Raw genomic sequence first — 17074 nt, forward strand, 5'->3', positions numbered from 1 at the left:
TTTAAAATATGTTATAAATCATCTTACCTGGGAGGAAGCCATAATCTGCATTAGTTAAAGAGCAGTCAGTTAACTAAACCAAGTGTCAGTCTACAAAGCTTTATCCTTTAACATCCTATACTGTTTCAGGAGTCTGTCACTAAAACTCCAAACAGCTCTTTATGCTGACATGATTGTCCAGGGTCTCTGTCTTAGGGAAATGGAATCAAATACCATCTGAAGAGCAGGGCTTCCCTGGTGGCTCAGATGGTAAAGCATTTGCCTACAATGCAGGAGCCACAAATTCGATCCCTGGGTCAGGAAGATCCCCTGGAGAAGGGAATGGCTACCCACTCCAGTATTCTTGCCTGGAGAATTCCATGGACAAAGGAGCCTGGCAAGCTACAGTTCATGGGGTCACAAAGAGTCAGACACAACTGAGCAGCTAACATTCACACACACACACACCATCTGAAGAGCAATGTTGAGATAATGTTTGTTAAGCAGAGAGACAAAGTAAGTAAATAATCTGCAAAGAAAGCTCTCCTAAATCACACTCTCTCTTATCTCATTCTTTCTAACCTCAAGCCAGCACTCGATTCAGAATCATAATAATACCCTCTAGCTTCAGTCTCAGGGTGAGATGCCCAGGTGTTCTGTTTTTGGCTGAGGATGTGAGAACTTACAGAAATAACCCCATCTCCCTTTTTTCTTTGTCCCAGTGACCAAACAGATCCCTTTAACCGTAGTCCCCTCACCATGGACCAGATCCGGCCAAACACAGAACTGAAAGAAAAAATCCAACGGTGGCTTGCAGAGAGGAAACAACAACAGAAGGAGCAACTTGAATAAATACTGTGACCTAAGCAAACCAAAAACCAACCCCAGAGTGTAGATAAACAATTGTGGTTTCTCTCTTTCTGGTTCTGTTCCTTTCCTTTTTCTTGCCTTTTATTTATTTATTTTTTTTCCCTTTACTGAATTAGAGAACTGCTCTTGCTCAAATTATGATAATTAAAATTCCTAAGAACTTTACAGCGCACCTAGCTTACAGGAAATTATACTTCTTATAGCATCACCACATTTAGAAATCATCACTAATTTTTACCTTTTTTTCTCTCTTCCTGTTCCTTCTCCCTTTTCCTACCTTAAATTATATTAACTTCAGCTATTAAAACCTCCCGCCTCCTTACTATTTCTTCTCCAAGAACTGCTCAAACATCTTTGATGAGCACTGCTTTTAAGTATATGATATCCCATATTTCAGTGACAGCTGATATCAGAAAGTCCTGTGTTATCAAGGTACTTTTACTAGTTAGATTTCATGACCCAGCCGTTTTCCTTGTTACAGCTCTACACTGTTACAGAATAACTTTTTATATAAAAGCAGATACCTTGATGTTTGAGTAGATTTTTTTAATAAGATGACCGATGAGATGGAAATAGGAATCTTATGCAACTTTGGTGGGTAGCTCTCAGTTTTGTGTTCTCTTGTAACTCAGAGATACCTTGGAGGGCAAACACTCCTCCATGGAGTTGTCATTACACAGAAAACTTAGCCCTATAATATTTTTAGGAGGATTGCTAGAACAAATTTGCAGTTTTGACACTTTATTCAGAAAACTCCAAGGTGAATAAAGGCTGTTGGGGCCCTTTTTATCTACCGGAAATCAAGGACCAGGCTTGTGTAGAAAAGTTAGGCAACAAATATTGTAACCATGAGACATGTCATTTCAAGACACTAATATCAGCAGTGTATCTCAGTATATATATATATATATACCATGTACTTTTTTATATTGGCCTAGTGTAATATAGAGAACCACTTTATATTGTCTCTTCCGTGGTAAGATGTATGCAGTATGTGGCCTGTTTACTAACACTTACTCTAGACAAAATTCTGAGGCTGTAAAATGTATATAGTTTATGTTCATTTGGGCTCATGACCTGATAAGAGCTGCTTCTAACTCAGCCTTAGGTCATCAATTAACAGAATAGGAATTTGAGCACAACCGTGTCCACAAGCCATTTAAAATATCCACTTAGCCCTATATAGTTATTTACCAGGTGGATGGGCCCCTCACTTTACAAGTTGAGCTTGAGCTCCCTACTAAATCGTGCAGCTTAACATGCTGAGTAAGTCTCATTCCCCTATGGACTGTCTATACCAGTATCCCTCTAAACTCAAAAATACAACTAACAAGAGTGATATGATCTAGAAGTAGAGGTCATTGCTTCACTTCAAGGACATTATTGTTAACCGTAGCCTCTTTGAAATAAGACGGTAGTTTTATGGTAATCCAATTCAAGTTGTTACAAGCAGTCCTTGATGTGTTTTTGATGGTTCCAGCAGGAAACTCTGAAGTTAGAGGGCATCCCACACTAGATAAAAAGTAGATGTTGCCTGTTACTGTGCTTATAAGTGAAAAAGGCAGTCCAGGACCCTCAAAAATATCAGAACATATGATAGTAATTCAGTGTGTTCCCTGGGCTTCTAAGGCACAGGTTGACAGGATTTGTTTATTTTCTGAAAATGAGCTTTATTTCCTATTTATTATCTTCTACTTCGCTGAGAATGAACTGTATAAAATAAGCTTCAATCTGCTTGCATTTATCTTCCAAACCCAATCAAATAGGATATTTTTACTTTTAAAAGAAGTGAGGAAAAGACCAGAGTTTTATAGAAGAAAGGAAGGAAAATGCGGGCACAAAACCTCAGAAGGCAGCTGTTCCCAGCAGCTTTCTAGTTAACAACCTTATGCTGCCTCTTGTATCTGTGTCTGTATTCCACTTCTGTATTAAGTCTTCAGATTGTAAGTCTTTTCTGGCAGTTTTTTTTTAAAGCTCTTTTCCTGAAACTTTCTGTGAGTGGCTATAGCACCATGAATGCTGCTGAATATCTTTAAACTCATCACAAAGGCAAGTGCATAGCTTAAGGCCACTATGGGTAAGGAAACCAAGTGTCCTCTGTGCCTTTTTCCTTTCCTTGACATAATTCAAGAACATCCCAAAAATGAGACTAAAAAATTCTCTTGGTACAACATGGTGCATATGGACACTTGGAAGCTTAAAGAGGGGTGGTGGTGTCTACAACTCAGAAGCAAACTCTAAATCTATTAGAGCAGACTTTCTGACATACCTGGCTTTATGTGTTGACTTTGCTAGAGTATGATAGAAAAATGAAGACTCTTTAATCAGCTCTAGTATTGCTTACTAAGAGGGTAATACTAAAGTTGGAAAATTATTTAAGTAGGCTTTATCAAGCAATCTGGATTTGTTTGTTTTTAATATAGTTTTTAATGGATATGTGAAAACCGAAAGAAACTTCAAAGGTTTGTTTTTTTTTTTTAATGGTGCAGGTGAAGGTGCCAGTTGCTATTTGGTATCACACTCTACAAAAGCTTCATTACTTTATTTGATGCTGGTTGCTAAGCAGCCATTGCACAGAGCATAAGTCTACTGGGTGCCTTTACAAGCCAGAGGCTGATGCTGCACTGTTGATGTCATGTGAGGAAATAATGCACATGCTCTAACTGGTAAACAGGAAAAGAAAAAGAACCTGGAAACAAAGAAAATGAACAAAATGACAAAAAGATTGAATGAAATAAAACTTGATCAACATAACTATTTTGAAACATTCCAGGAAGGTTACTTCTTGTCAAACTTGCCTGGGGGTGTTTGTTCAAAGCCTGTATTTAATAAATGAACATCTGACTTAAAACCTTTGTTATCATTTCCTTTATTATAGTATTAAAAACCTAGGAGCAGTTTCAGAAATCCCTCTGAAAACTTACAGGGCTCTGAACATCACTTTTTTAAAAAAGGTGGTAGCAAATGTCTGGCTGGCTGACCTAACCTGCCTTACCAGGCCTCTGGACCCTGGAGTTATCTTCAGATGAGTCTTGGGGCATGTTTTTTCCTAAGCAGATCACTTTTGGCTTCACTTTTTTTCATCTGGCCTAAAGCCCAGGTCTTTTTTTTTCTTTTTTTTTTTTGCCTTGGCCACACTGCAGCATGTGGGATCTCAGCTCCCTAACCAGGGATTGAACCCTTGCCCCTTGGATTGGAAGCCCAGAGTCTTAACCACTGGACTACCAGGGACGTCCCCCAGGTCCTTCATTCTAATCATTCACTATCAAGTTCCACTTTATTGCCCCTTGTTTCTGTACCCCTGCTATGCAAAACCTCAGCCCAGATTAACCCAAGCATTCCCCTCTGCTCCAGTATCCCAGCCACAGACTACTATTGGAGAAAAATAACACCATCTTTAGAGTGGTACAACTGCAGACTTGTCCCTGATGTTCCCTAACAACACTTCTATGTGTCCTTAACTTCAACAGATAGTCCAAATTTCAACCTCTTAAATTTTCTCCCACCCTCCCACTTGCCCTTCACACTCTGACCTTGCCTTCTACTTCATAGCCTGCAGAATTTCCACTTTCAAACTTCATCATCCCATCTGTGGAAAAGGCCCCAAGACTCCAAGGCTAATCACTCCAACTTTACTTCCGGTCTCATTGAGAATCTTGTCAATCCCACTTCTCCATCTTCAATCTCCATTGATTTTCCTATCACTCATATTTGGTTTTCTGACCATTATCCTTTTATGGCCATATTTCTTCACTCATTCACTCTGGCTTCTGTCCTAATTGTTTGAACCTGCTTTAGTTAATGTTTCTATATAGCTACATTAATTTTCTAATTCTTAATTTTACCTCTCTGGAGTACCAGGCAACTGAAGCACTCCTTTGCTGAAGCACTGTCCTGACTCATTGTGATTTTTCATTTCACCTCTATTCCATCAATCAGTTTTACTTCTATTTACGCTTCCCCGGGTATATTACTTATTCTGTTTTCTTCATCGAAGGCCACATCCCTACGTATATCTTTTCTTCCAGTCATATTAACCACAAAGTTCAGCTCTGTAGTACATAGCTGTTCCATTGTATATCAACCCAAGGATCCCCTTCTCTAAGAAACCTTCCCACATCAGCACCACACATAATCCTGTACTAATGCCTCTTCTGTTTCCATTGCCACCTTTTCAAATCCCAACGCTGCCACTCACTAGCTCTGTAGCCATTTATTTACCAATGCCCGTCTTAAGTGAGGTCACTACCTAACACACAGGCTTTCTTTAAATTCCAAAAAGGCTGACAGACTGGAGGCCCTCAGTAAACGTGATTTTGTCCCTTGTATCTGCACAGTTCCTTGCAGCTGGTTAGGGAATGAGGGGAACTGGATTCCAATCCTGATACGGGAGTCAAGGGAGACAGGGATTACAAAAGGTCAACTAAAGGCAATGGGCTGAGGTGGCAAGTTGTGGCGCCTGCTCCGCCCCTAACTTTACGTATCTGGTTTAGGACCCTCTCTGCCTTTGAAAGACGAGTACGTTGGCCTAGAAAAACTGCAGCGGTGCCTTCCGGCCCTAACTCGTCTCGTTCTCTCAAAAAAGCTGCAAACCCACCCCAAAAACCCCAGGTCTGCGCCTCGGGCTGCCCGGGAGGCCCATGGCGCATGCGCATTTTCTGCTCACGCCGGCCTTCGGGACCTCTGCGAGCGGCTGCCCAGAGAAATGCCTGCCTCTTCGCGGAACTCCGTTGTATTTTACGTGCTCTCTGATCTCATCTTTTCGTACCCACTTTCTCCTCTGTGACTAAAGAAAAGAAACTGGCCCACTGGATGCCGGAAAGACAGTGGGACACCTAAATATCTCGGACCGGCGCGGAAAGGAGAGGCCTGACCTTGGAAGCGGACCGGGGTCCTGTGGCAGGTCCTTCCAGGCGGGTGACATTCAGCCGGCCAGTCGGGGTGACGGGCTCTCCGTCCTAGGACCATGGCCCAGTTTGTCCGTAACCTCGCGGAGAAGGCCCCGGCGCTGGTCAACGGTGAGCGAGACGTCAGCCAGCCGGCGCGGGTAGCCGGGCGGGCGGGGAGGCCTGCGAGGGCCCAAGGAGAGGACTCAAGCGACCGGAGGGAGCCGCCGCTGGCCGGGCCTGAAGTGGAGGGGTTGGGGCGGGGGTGGGGCGGCGGGGTGAGGGAGAAGACAGATTTGCGGTTCTTTTCTACCCTTCCGCTGGCCAGGCCTGTGGCTTGGGTTCTCTCTGCTACCCAGAGGTTCTGAACTCTGACCGCGACCGTGAGGGGAGGGAATGTGCAGACAGCCGGAGTTGCCCGGCTGCAGCCGCCATGACGCCCTTCGACCTCCAGGAGGAGGAATACGGAAGGGATGGCTTTTTTGCGAGAGCGAGGGAGACGGCGGGCAGAAACACGGGAAAGCATGGAAATACAGTCCCATCCGCTTGTCTGCTTCTCATTGGAGTATTTGGAAGGCTGCAGAATTTCTAAGGATGGATGACCTTCGAAACATTGCCTTTGCTTTTTATTTTGACCAGATACTGAAATGCTTCCCCTTTAAGGAAATTTTTAGGTGGAACTGAGCGTTACGGTCGAGTATACCTGCTCCGGTAAACACAGAAAGGAATATGTGTAAACAGTAATATTTATTATCACTGCTTAGCGCTCGTGGGGATACTCTGAAAAAGCTGAATGCGTCCTTCACTGGTGGAACGCTGTATTGGAGAACAACCCTGAATAGTCACAGCCCAGAATAGTAGTCTTCTCAGTAAATGTTTCTTCTGTCTGCAAGCTATTCATTTTATCCCCCAAATGAGATCAGTTAAGCAGACGGAAGCTTCTTCGCTAGATGTGCTGTAAGTGCTGTATTCTAGTAAGCGGTTGAAGCACATCTGTGAATGGCTTTCTCTCAGATTTGATTATGAAAGTGAATACAATGAATTTTTTAATACGTGTAGATTTTTGAACCTGTTTTACTGGGGTCGGTATTTTCTTATTCATTGTCTCCTCCCTTTTCTTCATCAGCAGTGGAATAGTGAGTTACTGAAGGCCTGACAGTGTCAGATACTTTAAATACTTGATCCTCTTCTACAGAAACCCATGGTCCACTACTATTACTGTCATTTTACACACTTTACCAAAGAACTTACGTTTGCAACTTGACTAACATAAAGCTCTACTTTTTTACATAATACAAGAAGTAGTAGTGGGTTCATTATTTGGACTTTATGGATGATTTGAGGCTAATATTTATAATCACAGATTTCAGATGGATTTTTTTACCCTCCTTCCATGGCTTTCACTGGAGAAGGAAATGGCAACCCACTCCAGTATTCTTGCCTGGAGAATCCCATGGACGGAGGAGCCTGGTAAGCTACAGTCCACGGGATCCCAAAGAGTTGGACAGGACTGAGCGACTTCACTTTCACTTTCCATGGCTTTCACATCTTTTTGGTGGAGAGTCTTGGGGAATTGCAAACTGATTTTAATAATAATTTACAAAAAGAAAAGTAATGTGAAGATAATTTTAATTGTGAACTATATCAACCATTTCCTCTATTATTATGAATAATTTAAAGATAAACGTTGTTATCCTTTCAGAAGTACTCAGAACTCAGCTGGGCCAGAATGTTAAAGTGAAGCTGCATTTTGCTTTGTCACTTAACTCTGTGGTATCAATGTTAAATATCTAAAAAAAATTACTGATTTTATCTGTTAATTCTCCTGGAGGACAAAGAAGCTTACAAAAATAAGTGATTTTTTTCATCAGACTTCCGTCAAAAAGATCATAGAGTCTTGGGATTTTTGTTTTTATTTTTTTTCCTACGTAACTGGAGACTTTATTTGGATTTCACCAGCTTTTCCAGTTAATCTCTTTATGTTCCAGCAGCCAATCCAGGGTACTGCAGTGCAATGAGTTGTCAGTCTCCCTAGTCTCCTGTGTATGTGACACTTTCCCGGTCTTTCCTTACTTTTCATGACCTTGACAGTCTCAAGGTATTTATGTAGGTCTCTGCCTAGGTATCTATCCTGTAAGGATGTTCCGCGATTTGGATTTGTCTGGTGTTTTTGTCATGATGAGTCTGGAGCTATGGACTTTTTTTTCTTTTTTCTCTTTCTCTTTTTTTGGCTGTATCTGGTGGCCTGGGAGAATCTTAGTTCCGAGACCAGGGAGACCTGTGCCCCCTGCAGAGGAAACATGGCATCTTGATCACTGAGCCCCCAGGGAAGCTCCATGGAGCTATGGATTTTGAGAAAGAATACCACAGACGTGAAGTCCCCTAATCACATGTCAGGATGCATCAACAAGTGATAGCCATACGTGCTCACTAGCTCTCATCACTTAAGGCAGTTTCACTAGGTTTCTCCTAAAGATACTATTTTTTCCTTTCCATACTCTGTTCTTTAGAAGAAAGTAGCTAAATTGGGGGAGGCAGAGTCAGGATTCTTTCTCCTATAGGAGGGAATATCTACATATATTTAAATAGAATTTCTTCTATGAGAAAGATATGTCTGTTCCCCATTTGTTAATATTTGTTCAGTCCATACTGTGTGGACTCATGTACATTTATTTCATACCTTGTACCTCCAGTAGTACATTATTTATTTTGTTGCTCAGATTGTTCCAGCTTTGGCCATTGAGAACCCTGTCAGTTTGGCACCTCTGCCCCTTTGATATCGCCCTGTACTTTTCCAGTATTGTGAGATAATTGTGACTTTTTCTCCTGCCATGCCAAATGACCTGCAGGATCTTAATTCCCCTGCAGGGATTGAACCTTGGCCCCGTCAAGCACTGGGTCCTGACATCTGGATTGCCAGGAAATTTCCCAGACTTGTGTATTTCCTGCCCCAGCCTTAGAATTTGCCCTTTCTCCAAGGACCCCTAGTTCCTTTTATTGGCCAATTGTATTTTGAGGCTAAGATCTAGATACTGGGTATGTTCCTTGCTTCTCGACTGTGTTAATCACCCTTTACTCACAAAATACCTATGATAAATTTTAATCTATAAATGAGGCACAGTAAGAGATTAACAACAATAATAAACTAGAACAATTCTAATAAAATACTCTGATACAGGGTTTCAGGGCTTCAAGCCACAGGAATTCCCTCGTGGCTCAGGAGGTAAAGAATCCACCTGCAATGTGGGAGACCTGGGTTCGATCCCTAGATCGGGATTATCCCCTGGAGAAGGAAATGGCAATCCATTCCAGTATTGCTGGGAAATCGCATGGACAGAGGAGCATGGCGGGCTACAGTGCATAGGGTCGCAAAAGAGTCAAACATGACTGAGCGACCAACACTGCCATAAAAGTGTGGACATGGGCTCTCTCTCTCAAAATAATCTTTCTGTGCTGTACTCATCCTTCTTGTGAGTGAGATGTTATAATGTGTATGTGATGGGATGAGGTGGGGAGCATGATGTAGCCATTGTGATGTCACATTAGAATGGAGCAGGGACAGCATGAGATTTCATCATACTACTAAGGCATACAATTTGAAACTTAGAGATTATTTCTGAAATTTTCCATGTAATATTTACAGACAGTAAAACTAGAAAGCAAAATCACAGATAAGGGGGGATGGCTGTACTAGAATATCATTGCCTGTAGGCCCTGACAGTGGACAAGGAGGTATCTGTATATAGGTATTCCTCTACTAATAAGAAGATTACATGCCAGTAAAATTATCACAAGTTCAGAATATTGTAAGTTGAAAATGCATGTGTTACACCTATTCCACCAAACAACTTAGCCTAGCCTACCTTGATCTCAGAATACTTACATTAGCCTACAGTTAAGCAGAATCCCCTACCATAAGGCCTGTTTTTATTTTATTTTTTTAATCTGATTATCTCATGTAATTTATTGAGTACTGTATTGAAAGTGAAAAAACAGAATGGTTGTGTGTTGGTTGTTTACCCTCATAACACATGACTGCCTGTCAACTGCAGCTTGCTACCAGTACCCACCATTGAAATAGCATTACAAGAAAGTATGGTACCCACTGTGGCTAGCCTGGGAAAAGATCAAAATTCAAGATTCATTTTTACTGATTGTGTGTCACTCTCATTGTAAATTGAACCATTGGAAATTGGGGACCATCTGTATACTCACCCATGGGTGTGTAGACACGCCAGTTGATCATTGAACAATGTGGGGGTTAGGGACACTGACCCCCATGCAATTGAAAATCCTAATATAACTTTACAGTTGGCACTCCATATCCACAGTTGCACATCCATTCATTCAACTAACCTCAGATTATGAAGTACCGTAGTACATATTTATTGAAAAACATCCACATATAAGTGGACCCACACAGTTCAAACACATGTTGTTGAAGGGTCTACTGTAATTGTTTCTATATCGATCCACCTTATGTCAACTAAACATGAATTCATACTGAATGTCTCCAACTCTAATCCAGTACCACTGGATATGTTTTTCCCCCATCTAAAACCCCTCTATTTAGTAAGAAACCTAGCTGCCATCATCCACCATTCATTCACTTATTCCTTGTTCATCCCTTGTATACATGTAAAAGCAGTCTCAAACTTTTTAACCTGTGCTCCCTGAGAAGCAAATTTACTAAGTACAGCATTTCTATATATTGTACTGATTTGTTTGTATTTTTTAAGAGTATTATATCTGTGTGTTGAAGATAATTTTAAAGACAGTTTGTTGACTGTTAAGACTTTGTTCTCCTTGATAACACCATCTTACTGGTATTGGCAGTTCTATTTAGAATTCTCTATTACAGCTTTGTGTCTGCTTAAAGATTTACCCATGGCCCTAAGCCAGGGGATGATGGAGATAGTAATTTTAAGAGTAGTGAAATACCTAAATACAGGCAGTTAATAATAGGGGAAGTGCCAGGAGCTTTGGATTATCAGTCTTTGAACAGCAGACACTTGATGGATGCTTATGTATTTGTGCAATTTTTATTATGCTGTCTTGTAATTTTTTATGTAAAATACCTTTCTCCTGCTGAATCACTACCATAGTCTCCCATCTAACCTCATTAAAAATCTTTCTTTTCCTGCAATAGTAAATACTGTTTACTATTACTGAGGAATTTCAGCTTAATAACAGATTCAAGTTTTGGCTGCTCCTAACAATACATGTAGGTTTTATTTTTATTATTTGTGGTATTTTGAAGGAACAGCAGCTGTGCTTTTGTTAATCCAGCACATATTGATGAGGATACCCAAAATGGGTACTAATTGGTATAATTCCATCTGGATTTGTGGCCAATATTGTGACAAGTTTTAATCTTATTCCTAAGGATGCCATTCTACTTAGTTTCTTTCTTCCCCTTCACCACTTCCCCCCCAATTTCTTGTCTCTACAGGAAAATACAGTTACATTGCTGCTCTTTTCTTGTTTTTGAATCCAACTTCTAGTAACTTTGTAGTTAACTAGATTTGCCATTAATAAATGAAGTACCAGTACTCTGGTACTGGCCACTGGTGAGGTCCTGGCATAATTGGATGTGCTTATAGCTTCCTGCCTGACTGAACTGGCTTGTGACACAGGTGTTCTGTATCTTTAAAAGCTTCTGGTTACCAGGGAGCAGCTTTGACTTTTCACACCGGGTGCACATTTGGTATAAGCGGTGAATGAATGTGATGCATGAATAAATATTTGTGTCCAGCCCACACATCTGCTTCTTTCGGTCTCTAGTGAGTTCATCCTGGTTTTTTGTTTTGTTTTGTTTTCCAGCTGCTGTGACTTACTCGAAGCCTCGATTGGCCACGTTTTGGTACTATGCCAAGGTTGAGCTGGTTCCTCCAACCCCTGCTGAGATCCCTACAGCAATTCAGAGCTTGAAAAAAATTATCAACAGTGCTAAAACTGGTAGCTTCAAACAGCTCACTGTTAAGGTAACTATGGGCTAAATGAAAACGTATGTGCATATAGAAAATGTCTTCCCTTGGGATTTCTCTGTTTTGATTAATATATGTATTTTTCAGTGAGGCTGGAACCAGCATAAAATCTCTTTTTTGACTGCGGAGAAAGATATTTACCTTTCTAACTTTGTCATCTGGGTTGAAATAATTGGACTGTTGTATGTCTTATATTCTTAATAATTTTATAATGAAGAAGTGGTTTTTTTACTGGGTAGCTTTTTTTTGTTTCCTATTTGGGGTTGGTGCATTAAAATAGGATGACTTGCTTTGTTGATTCTGTACTTTTTTGTCTGTAGTCCTAAAACTTTCCCCAATTTGGCCAAAAGATTTCTTGGACTATATCACAATCAGGTAACTAACACTCATGGGACATAAAAACACCAAAACCTAGAAGCATATAATATGATATGAAGGGTGGAGATAAAACCTAAAGACTATAAAATTAGAATCTGCAGACTTCCCTGGCAGACTGGTGGTTAAAACTCCATACTCCCAGTGTCGGATGCACAGGGTCGATTCCTGATCAGGGAAAGATCCCATATGCCTCTCGGCACACTCCCCCCACCACCACGACTAACCCCCAACCCCTACCCCCCACCCACTCCCACCCCCCGCCAAAAGAGAATTAGAACTTGGATTTTATGTTTGCTTGATCTAAGCACAGGATACAAAAAGCCTAAATAAATTATTGCTGGCTTTAGAACCTGTGTTCTAGAAAATATATTTGTTTTTCAAGAGATTTCCAGTATTTCTGGTTTCATTTGAAGGGGAAAATTCACTTCCAGGTGCTAAAAGAAAAAGGCCCAATTTTGTTGTGGAAAGGTTTTGTGTTTCAACTTGAGTTTCAAGATCCATATTTGTGCTTGTATGAAACACTGTTTTCTGTAACTCTGTGCATTTTCTTTTAGGGCATTAAAATACTCATCTGTGAAACTGAGTAACTGCTGAATACTTGAAAAGAATTAAACTAAATAATAAATGAATAAAAATGATGTCTAAAGGGAAAGATAGAATACTTCATCTTGCAGCAGATTTTCTTTGGCCAGACAGAAATGTCTGTTCAGAGATTTGCCTTCCTATAGCCATCCTTTCATAGGAATGCCCTTTCTAAATGTGGCAGCTATTTTCCAGGATGTGGGTTGTATCAGGGCTCATAAAGTGTCTCATAAACTAATAATGAAAGGGTTAAGTCAGTTCAGGTCTTCAAAGAATGCTTTGAAAGAATTTATAAGCTCTGGACTACTTACCTTACATAATTGAAAGTTCAAGGGTTCTCAGCAGTTAAAGTTAACATCAGTAATTCTTTGACTAAAACTGCCCTCTAATTTGAATAGCATCCTTATATTCTTTGTCACTTAATCCTGGAAAAGAATAGTTTTAAATATATAAGAAAAAAAAAGTACATTAAAATTTGTGCTTCTTTTTTCAGGAAGCTCTACTGAATGGTTTGGTGGCCACTGAGGTGTGGATGTGGTTTTATGTTGGCGAGATCATAGGCAAGCGTGGCATCATTGGCTATGATGTTTGAAGACCAATTTTTAACATGTGATTATATTTGCTTTATTATTCAAGTGTTCTTGGACCATGTGTGAACAGACTGCTATTTGAATAAAATAAGACAATGTGTCAGAGTCAGTGTTTTCTCTATCAAACACTACATGGAAGGTCATAATTTGTCTTGAAATTAAGTCGGGTTGTCTTTTGCTTTAATGTATTAATACAGTTCTAAATGAATGCCTTTGCTTAGCCTGCAATTGGAAAAGATATACATGAGTATACCAACCTGGTACCTGTATAAATGAGGTTAACTTTATTCTGAAAGCTTGAAATAAATGATATTTAAGCTTTATTTCTAGAAAAGCTGGGGGGAAGGCTTTGAGAAAATGAGAACTTGCTCCAGTAGGAGAAATAATAATACCATGTGCCAAGCATGATACAGTTAAATCATGTAGCATTAAGAATACAATTTGGGCTGTTTTTCTTTGCAAAAATCAGAGAAAGATCCCTTTGACAACACCTTGTCAGCTTGAATATAGCCTTCCAAAAGAACAGCATGATGATAATCTGTGTATCTTTGTAACATCTTTAACATTAGGACAGAGTGAATGAAAGCAATAACGTATTTTTCATCTGATTTTGATATTTGTTGTATTATTAATCTGTCCAGTTTTTAAGGACCTATCTTCACAAAAATAAAACATCCTATAGATATTTAACATGGTTATGATTTAGTACTCTCCTTGGGCCTAAATAGTATATTATGTCCTGAAATAAATGTAAGTGATTGGTATAAGTCTGTTATCTTGGAGCCATTTTATTGAGGATTGGGAGTGGTTTAATCATTCAATGGCATTTCCTGGGGTTCTTACCATCTATGAATAGCTCACTGGTACATTTCTGCATCTGTGGTGACTCTCTTGCAGCCACTGCACAACATGGAATAGCAGCTGTTGATAACCAAAAAACGATTGCATGTTGGAAAAGCATGGCTCACAATTTAGTATTAATCCTTTAACAATATTGAACCTTTATCCAGTCAATCCCAAATTCACCAGCTGGTTCAGAACACTGCTGCTTCAGCCAGTAAAGGGCAGAGCTTTTCTTCATAATAGGCAAGAACTCTCCACGGAGACACTGCTACTCTGAACTGTGAGATAATGCCTAGCTTACTGCAGGTGGTCAAAACTGAAACTACCTCTTTTCAAAAGCATTCAGTAACTTAAAATATGCATAGCAGAAGACTGAGAAAACCCTACTACAATAACGGTGATTTTCATGAGTTTCTCTTGCATGTGTGAGTGAGTAGTGCAATTAACTTTTTTTAATTTAAAGGTATTATGTGGTCCACTGGCACTAGTAAGAACCTACAGAGCATAGTTGATTCATGGTATGTAATGTGATTTTATTTTGACCACATGGTCACACCAGAAAGTCCTCAAAATAAATATTTACTACTCACTTCACTGCTACTTCCTCCTCCTCTGCCATCTGGCACACCTCTGGTGTATGGTGGCTAACAGTGTATGTAGAGCATTTTCTTGTGTTAAAATAGCAGTGGACTCCATGAAGCAGCCATTTCTGCAGGCCTGTTAATTTTGACCTCCTAAACCCCAAATGTCTTCCCTCTTAGCACAGAGCTGTTCAGGCTGTCTTTGACTGAAGTTTTTTGTGTCAGGTTTTTGCCATTGGCAACTTCAGTGTACCTCAGATATTTATGGTGCACTTCCTAAATCCAGGTATGCTGAATGGTAGAAACATTCATGAACAAGACTGTTAACTGTTTCACAGAGCTTGGTCTGGTTGCTCTAAGCATACAGTTGGGGTAACGTGGTGTTCTGTAATGAAGAAAGTACAAGGTGTGAATGGAAGAGTTCAACCCAGAGTCCCAAACAAAGGGAGGCTGTCAGAGGACCTAATATCTAAAGTAAACCAGGAGAAGGAAATGGCAACCCACTCCAGTACTCTTGCCTGGAAAATCCCATGGATGGAGGAGCCTGGTAGGCTACAGTCCATGGGGTCACAAAGAGTCAGACACGACTGTGCGACTTCACTTCAAGATAAAACAACCTAGAAAGAAAAAGAAATGTGAAGTTAAAATTTTTTTTAAAAAAGTAAACCAGAAGAGTAAGAACCAAGAAGAATGGAACAAGTATACTGAGCAGGTAAAACAGTCTTGTAAAACTAGTGAGTGAGAAGATCTGGTGCATTTGGGGTTGTTCTGAGAGCACAGTACAGCTGACTCCCAATTACAGAGGAGAGTAGTGAAGTGAGACCAGAGATAGTGGGGACCAGATCAAAAAGTGTCTTTATGCCACATAAAGGATTGGGCTGTGTTAAGGACAGGAAATGAAAATGCATTGAAGGAAGTATATATGCTTCCCAAATTTCTAAGGATAGCTCAGTATAGCTTGCCTTTTTTAAATATTTCATATTTGTATAGCACTATCTCATTTAGCCCTCAGCTTTCCTCTGAAGCACGTGGCATAAATGGTAGACCCACTTAAGAAGTTAGGAACTAAGCATCAGAAACACTTGGTGATTTGACTAGGATCCCATAATCAGTGGGACCACAGTTGGGCTCCAGGGGTGATCCCACATAGTCTCTGCCCCTCCTTTACTCCTTACATACTTCCCTCCATTGAATCACAGTTCCATTCTGTGTTGTATATTCCCAGTCCTTTGCCCTGCTATCAAGCTCTTAAGCTTTCTTGTCCCATTAGATATCAGGCTACCTAATCTTATGTAAAGTGATACCTAGTTTTGTGAGACTTAATATTTCCTAATTAGTGTGGTTTTCATTTCTACTGAAATATAAATTGGTATGACCATGATCACTTTTCAGATGAATACAATAGCAATTCCACCAGAGATTCCCTTACCAGGCCTGTTTGCGAAATGAAAGGCCCTGATACTATTAAAATACTGATAAAATACATGCCAGGCCTTTAGCCTTGACAGTATGCCTTAGCCTTGCTTTAATCTCATTCTGGCACCAAGCAGGGTTTCAGCCACAGTTTCTAACCAGTCCCCATAAGGCTCGAAGCTTTAATTTTCAGATTATGTACCCCACTGCCCCTGATGGTCAGTTTTCTACCACTCACCGGGCCGCTCTATATTTCTTGGTAAATTTTTCCTCCTGACTTTATGTCACTCTACAAAACTATTTCTGTCTTAATTCTGCATAATTTCAACATATACACGGATCAGTAGTTTCAGAGAAAGGGAACATTTAAAATTCTCAGGCCCTACCTGGAACCTAGGTGTGGGATCTGGCAGTCTGTTTCAACTGGCTCTCTAATTTCTGATGCATGCTGAAGTTAGAACTGTTGACGCAACTGATGCTTCCAACTATCCTCAGTTCCCTTAGAAAGTCCAAGTCCAGCGGTTGTGTCTTCACCTTCCTTGGGCACTCATTCCTGTTGTTACCGAGAAATTCAGCCACTCCACAGTTTCTGTTTCACACATCCCTTTCTCTGATGACCTGTTCCTTATCTTTCCAGCCCATTCCCTCTAATAGCCCAACTATTAATTTGGAGGCACCATGACCATCAGACACCTCCCTCACACCTGATGTCCTCTTTTCCTTCCTTACCCAGTTTGTTTATATTCCGTAGTCTATCAGGATCACTGTCTTAAACCCTGAACTGCTTTGCCTCTCATTTTGTTGTATTCATTTGCCAAAACCACATCCTTGGCCAAATCCGCTTAGTCTTAGTCTGTACTTGCACCCATGTAGCTGAGTGCAGCTGGCGGAAACAGCCAAGGTGGCTAGTCTCACTATATTCATGATCAAAACCTTAAGAAGGCGCTTAGTGCTAAGCGCTACCT

At 40.5% G+C, this 17074-nt stretch overlaps 2 protein-coding genes across 3 annotated transcripts in view; both read left to right on the plus strand.

Moving 5' to 3' along the window:
* Nucleotides 1-3679, plus strand: part of UBE4A (ubiquitination factor E4A) — a 37638-nt gene extending 33959 nt beyond the window's left edge. For both annotated transcript variants that reach the window (XM_068989406.1, XM_068989407.1), the window contains exon 20: nucleotides 702-3679. In XM_068989406.1, the coding sequence (XP_068845507.1) occupies nucleotides 702-831 (130 nt within the window). In that variant the 3' untranslated portion in view covers nucleotides 832-3679. The remainder of the gene's footprint in view (nucleotides 1-701) is intronic.
* Nucleotides 3680-5554: 1875 nt separating this feature from the next.
* Nucleotides 5555-14014, plus strand: ATP5MG (ATP synthase membrane subunit g). The gene is made up of 3 exons (XM_068988815.1): nucleotides 5555-5867; nucleotides 11559-11719; nucleotides 13176-14014. The coding sequence occupies exons 1-3, from the start codon at nucleotides 5816-5818 to the stop codon at nucleotides 13272-13274; spliced, it is 312 nt and encodes a 103-aa protein (XP_068844916.1). The 5' UTR covers nucleotides 5555-5815; the 3' UTR covers nucleotides 13275-14014.
* The last annotated feature ends 3060 nt before the right edge of the window (nucleotides 14015-17074 follow it).

Source organism: Capricornis sumatraensis, chromosome 16 (assembly GCF_032405125.1).
Source record: "Capricornis sumatraensis isolate serow.1 chromosome 16, serow.2, whole genome shotgun sequence".
Classification (NCBI taxonomy): Eukaryota; Metazoa; Chordata; class Mammalia; order Artiodactyla; family Bovidae; genus Capricornis; species Capricornis sumatraensis.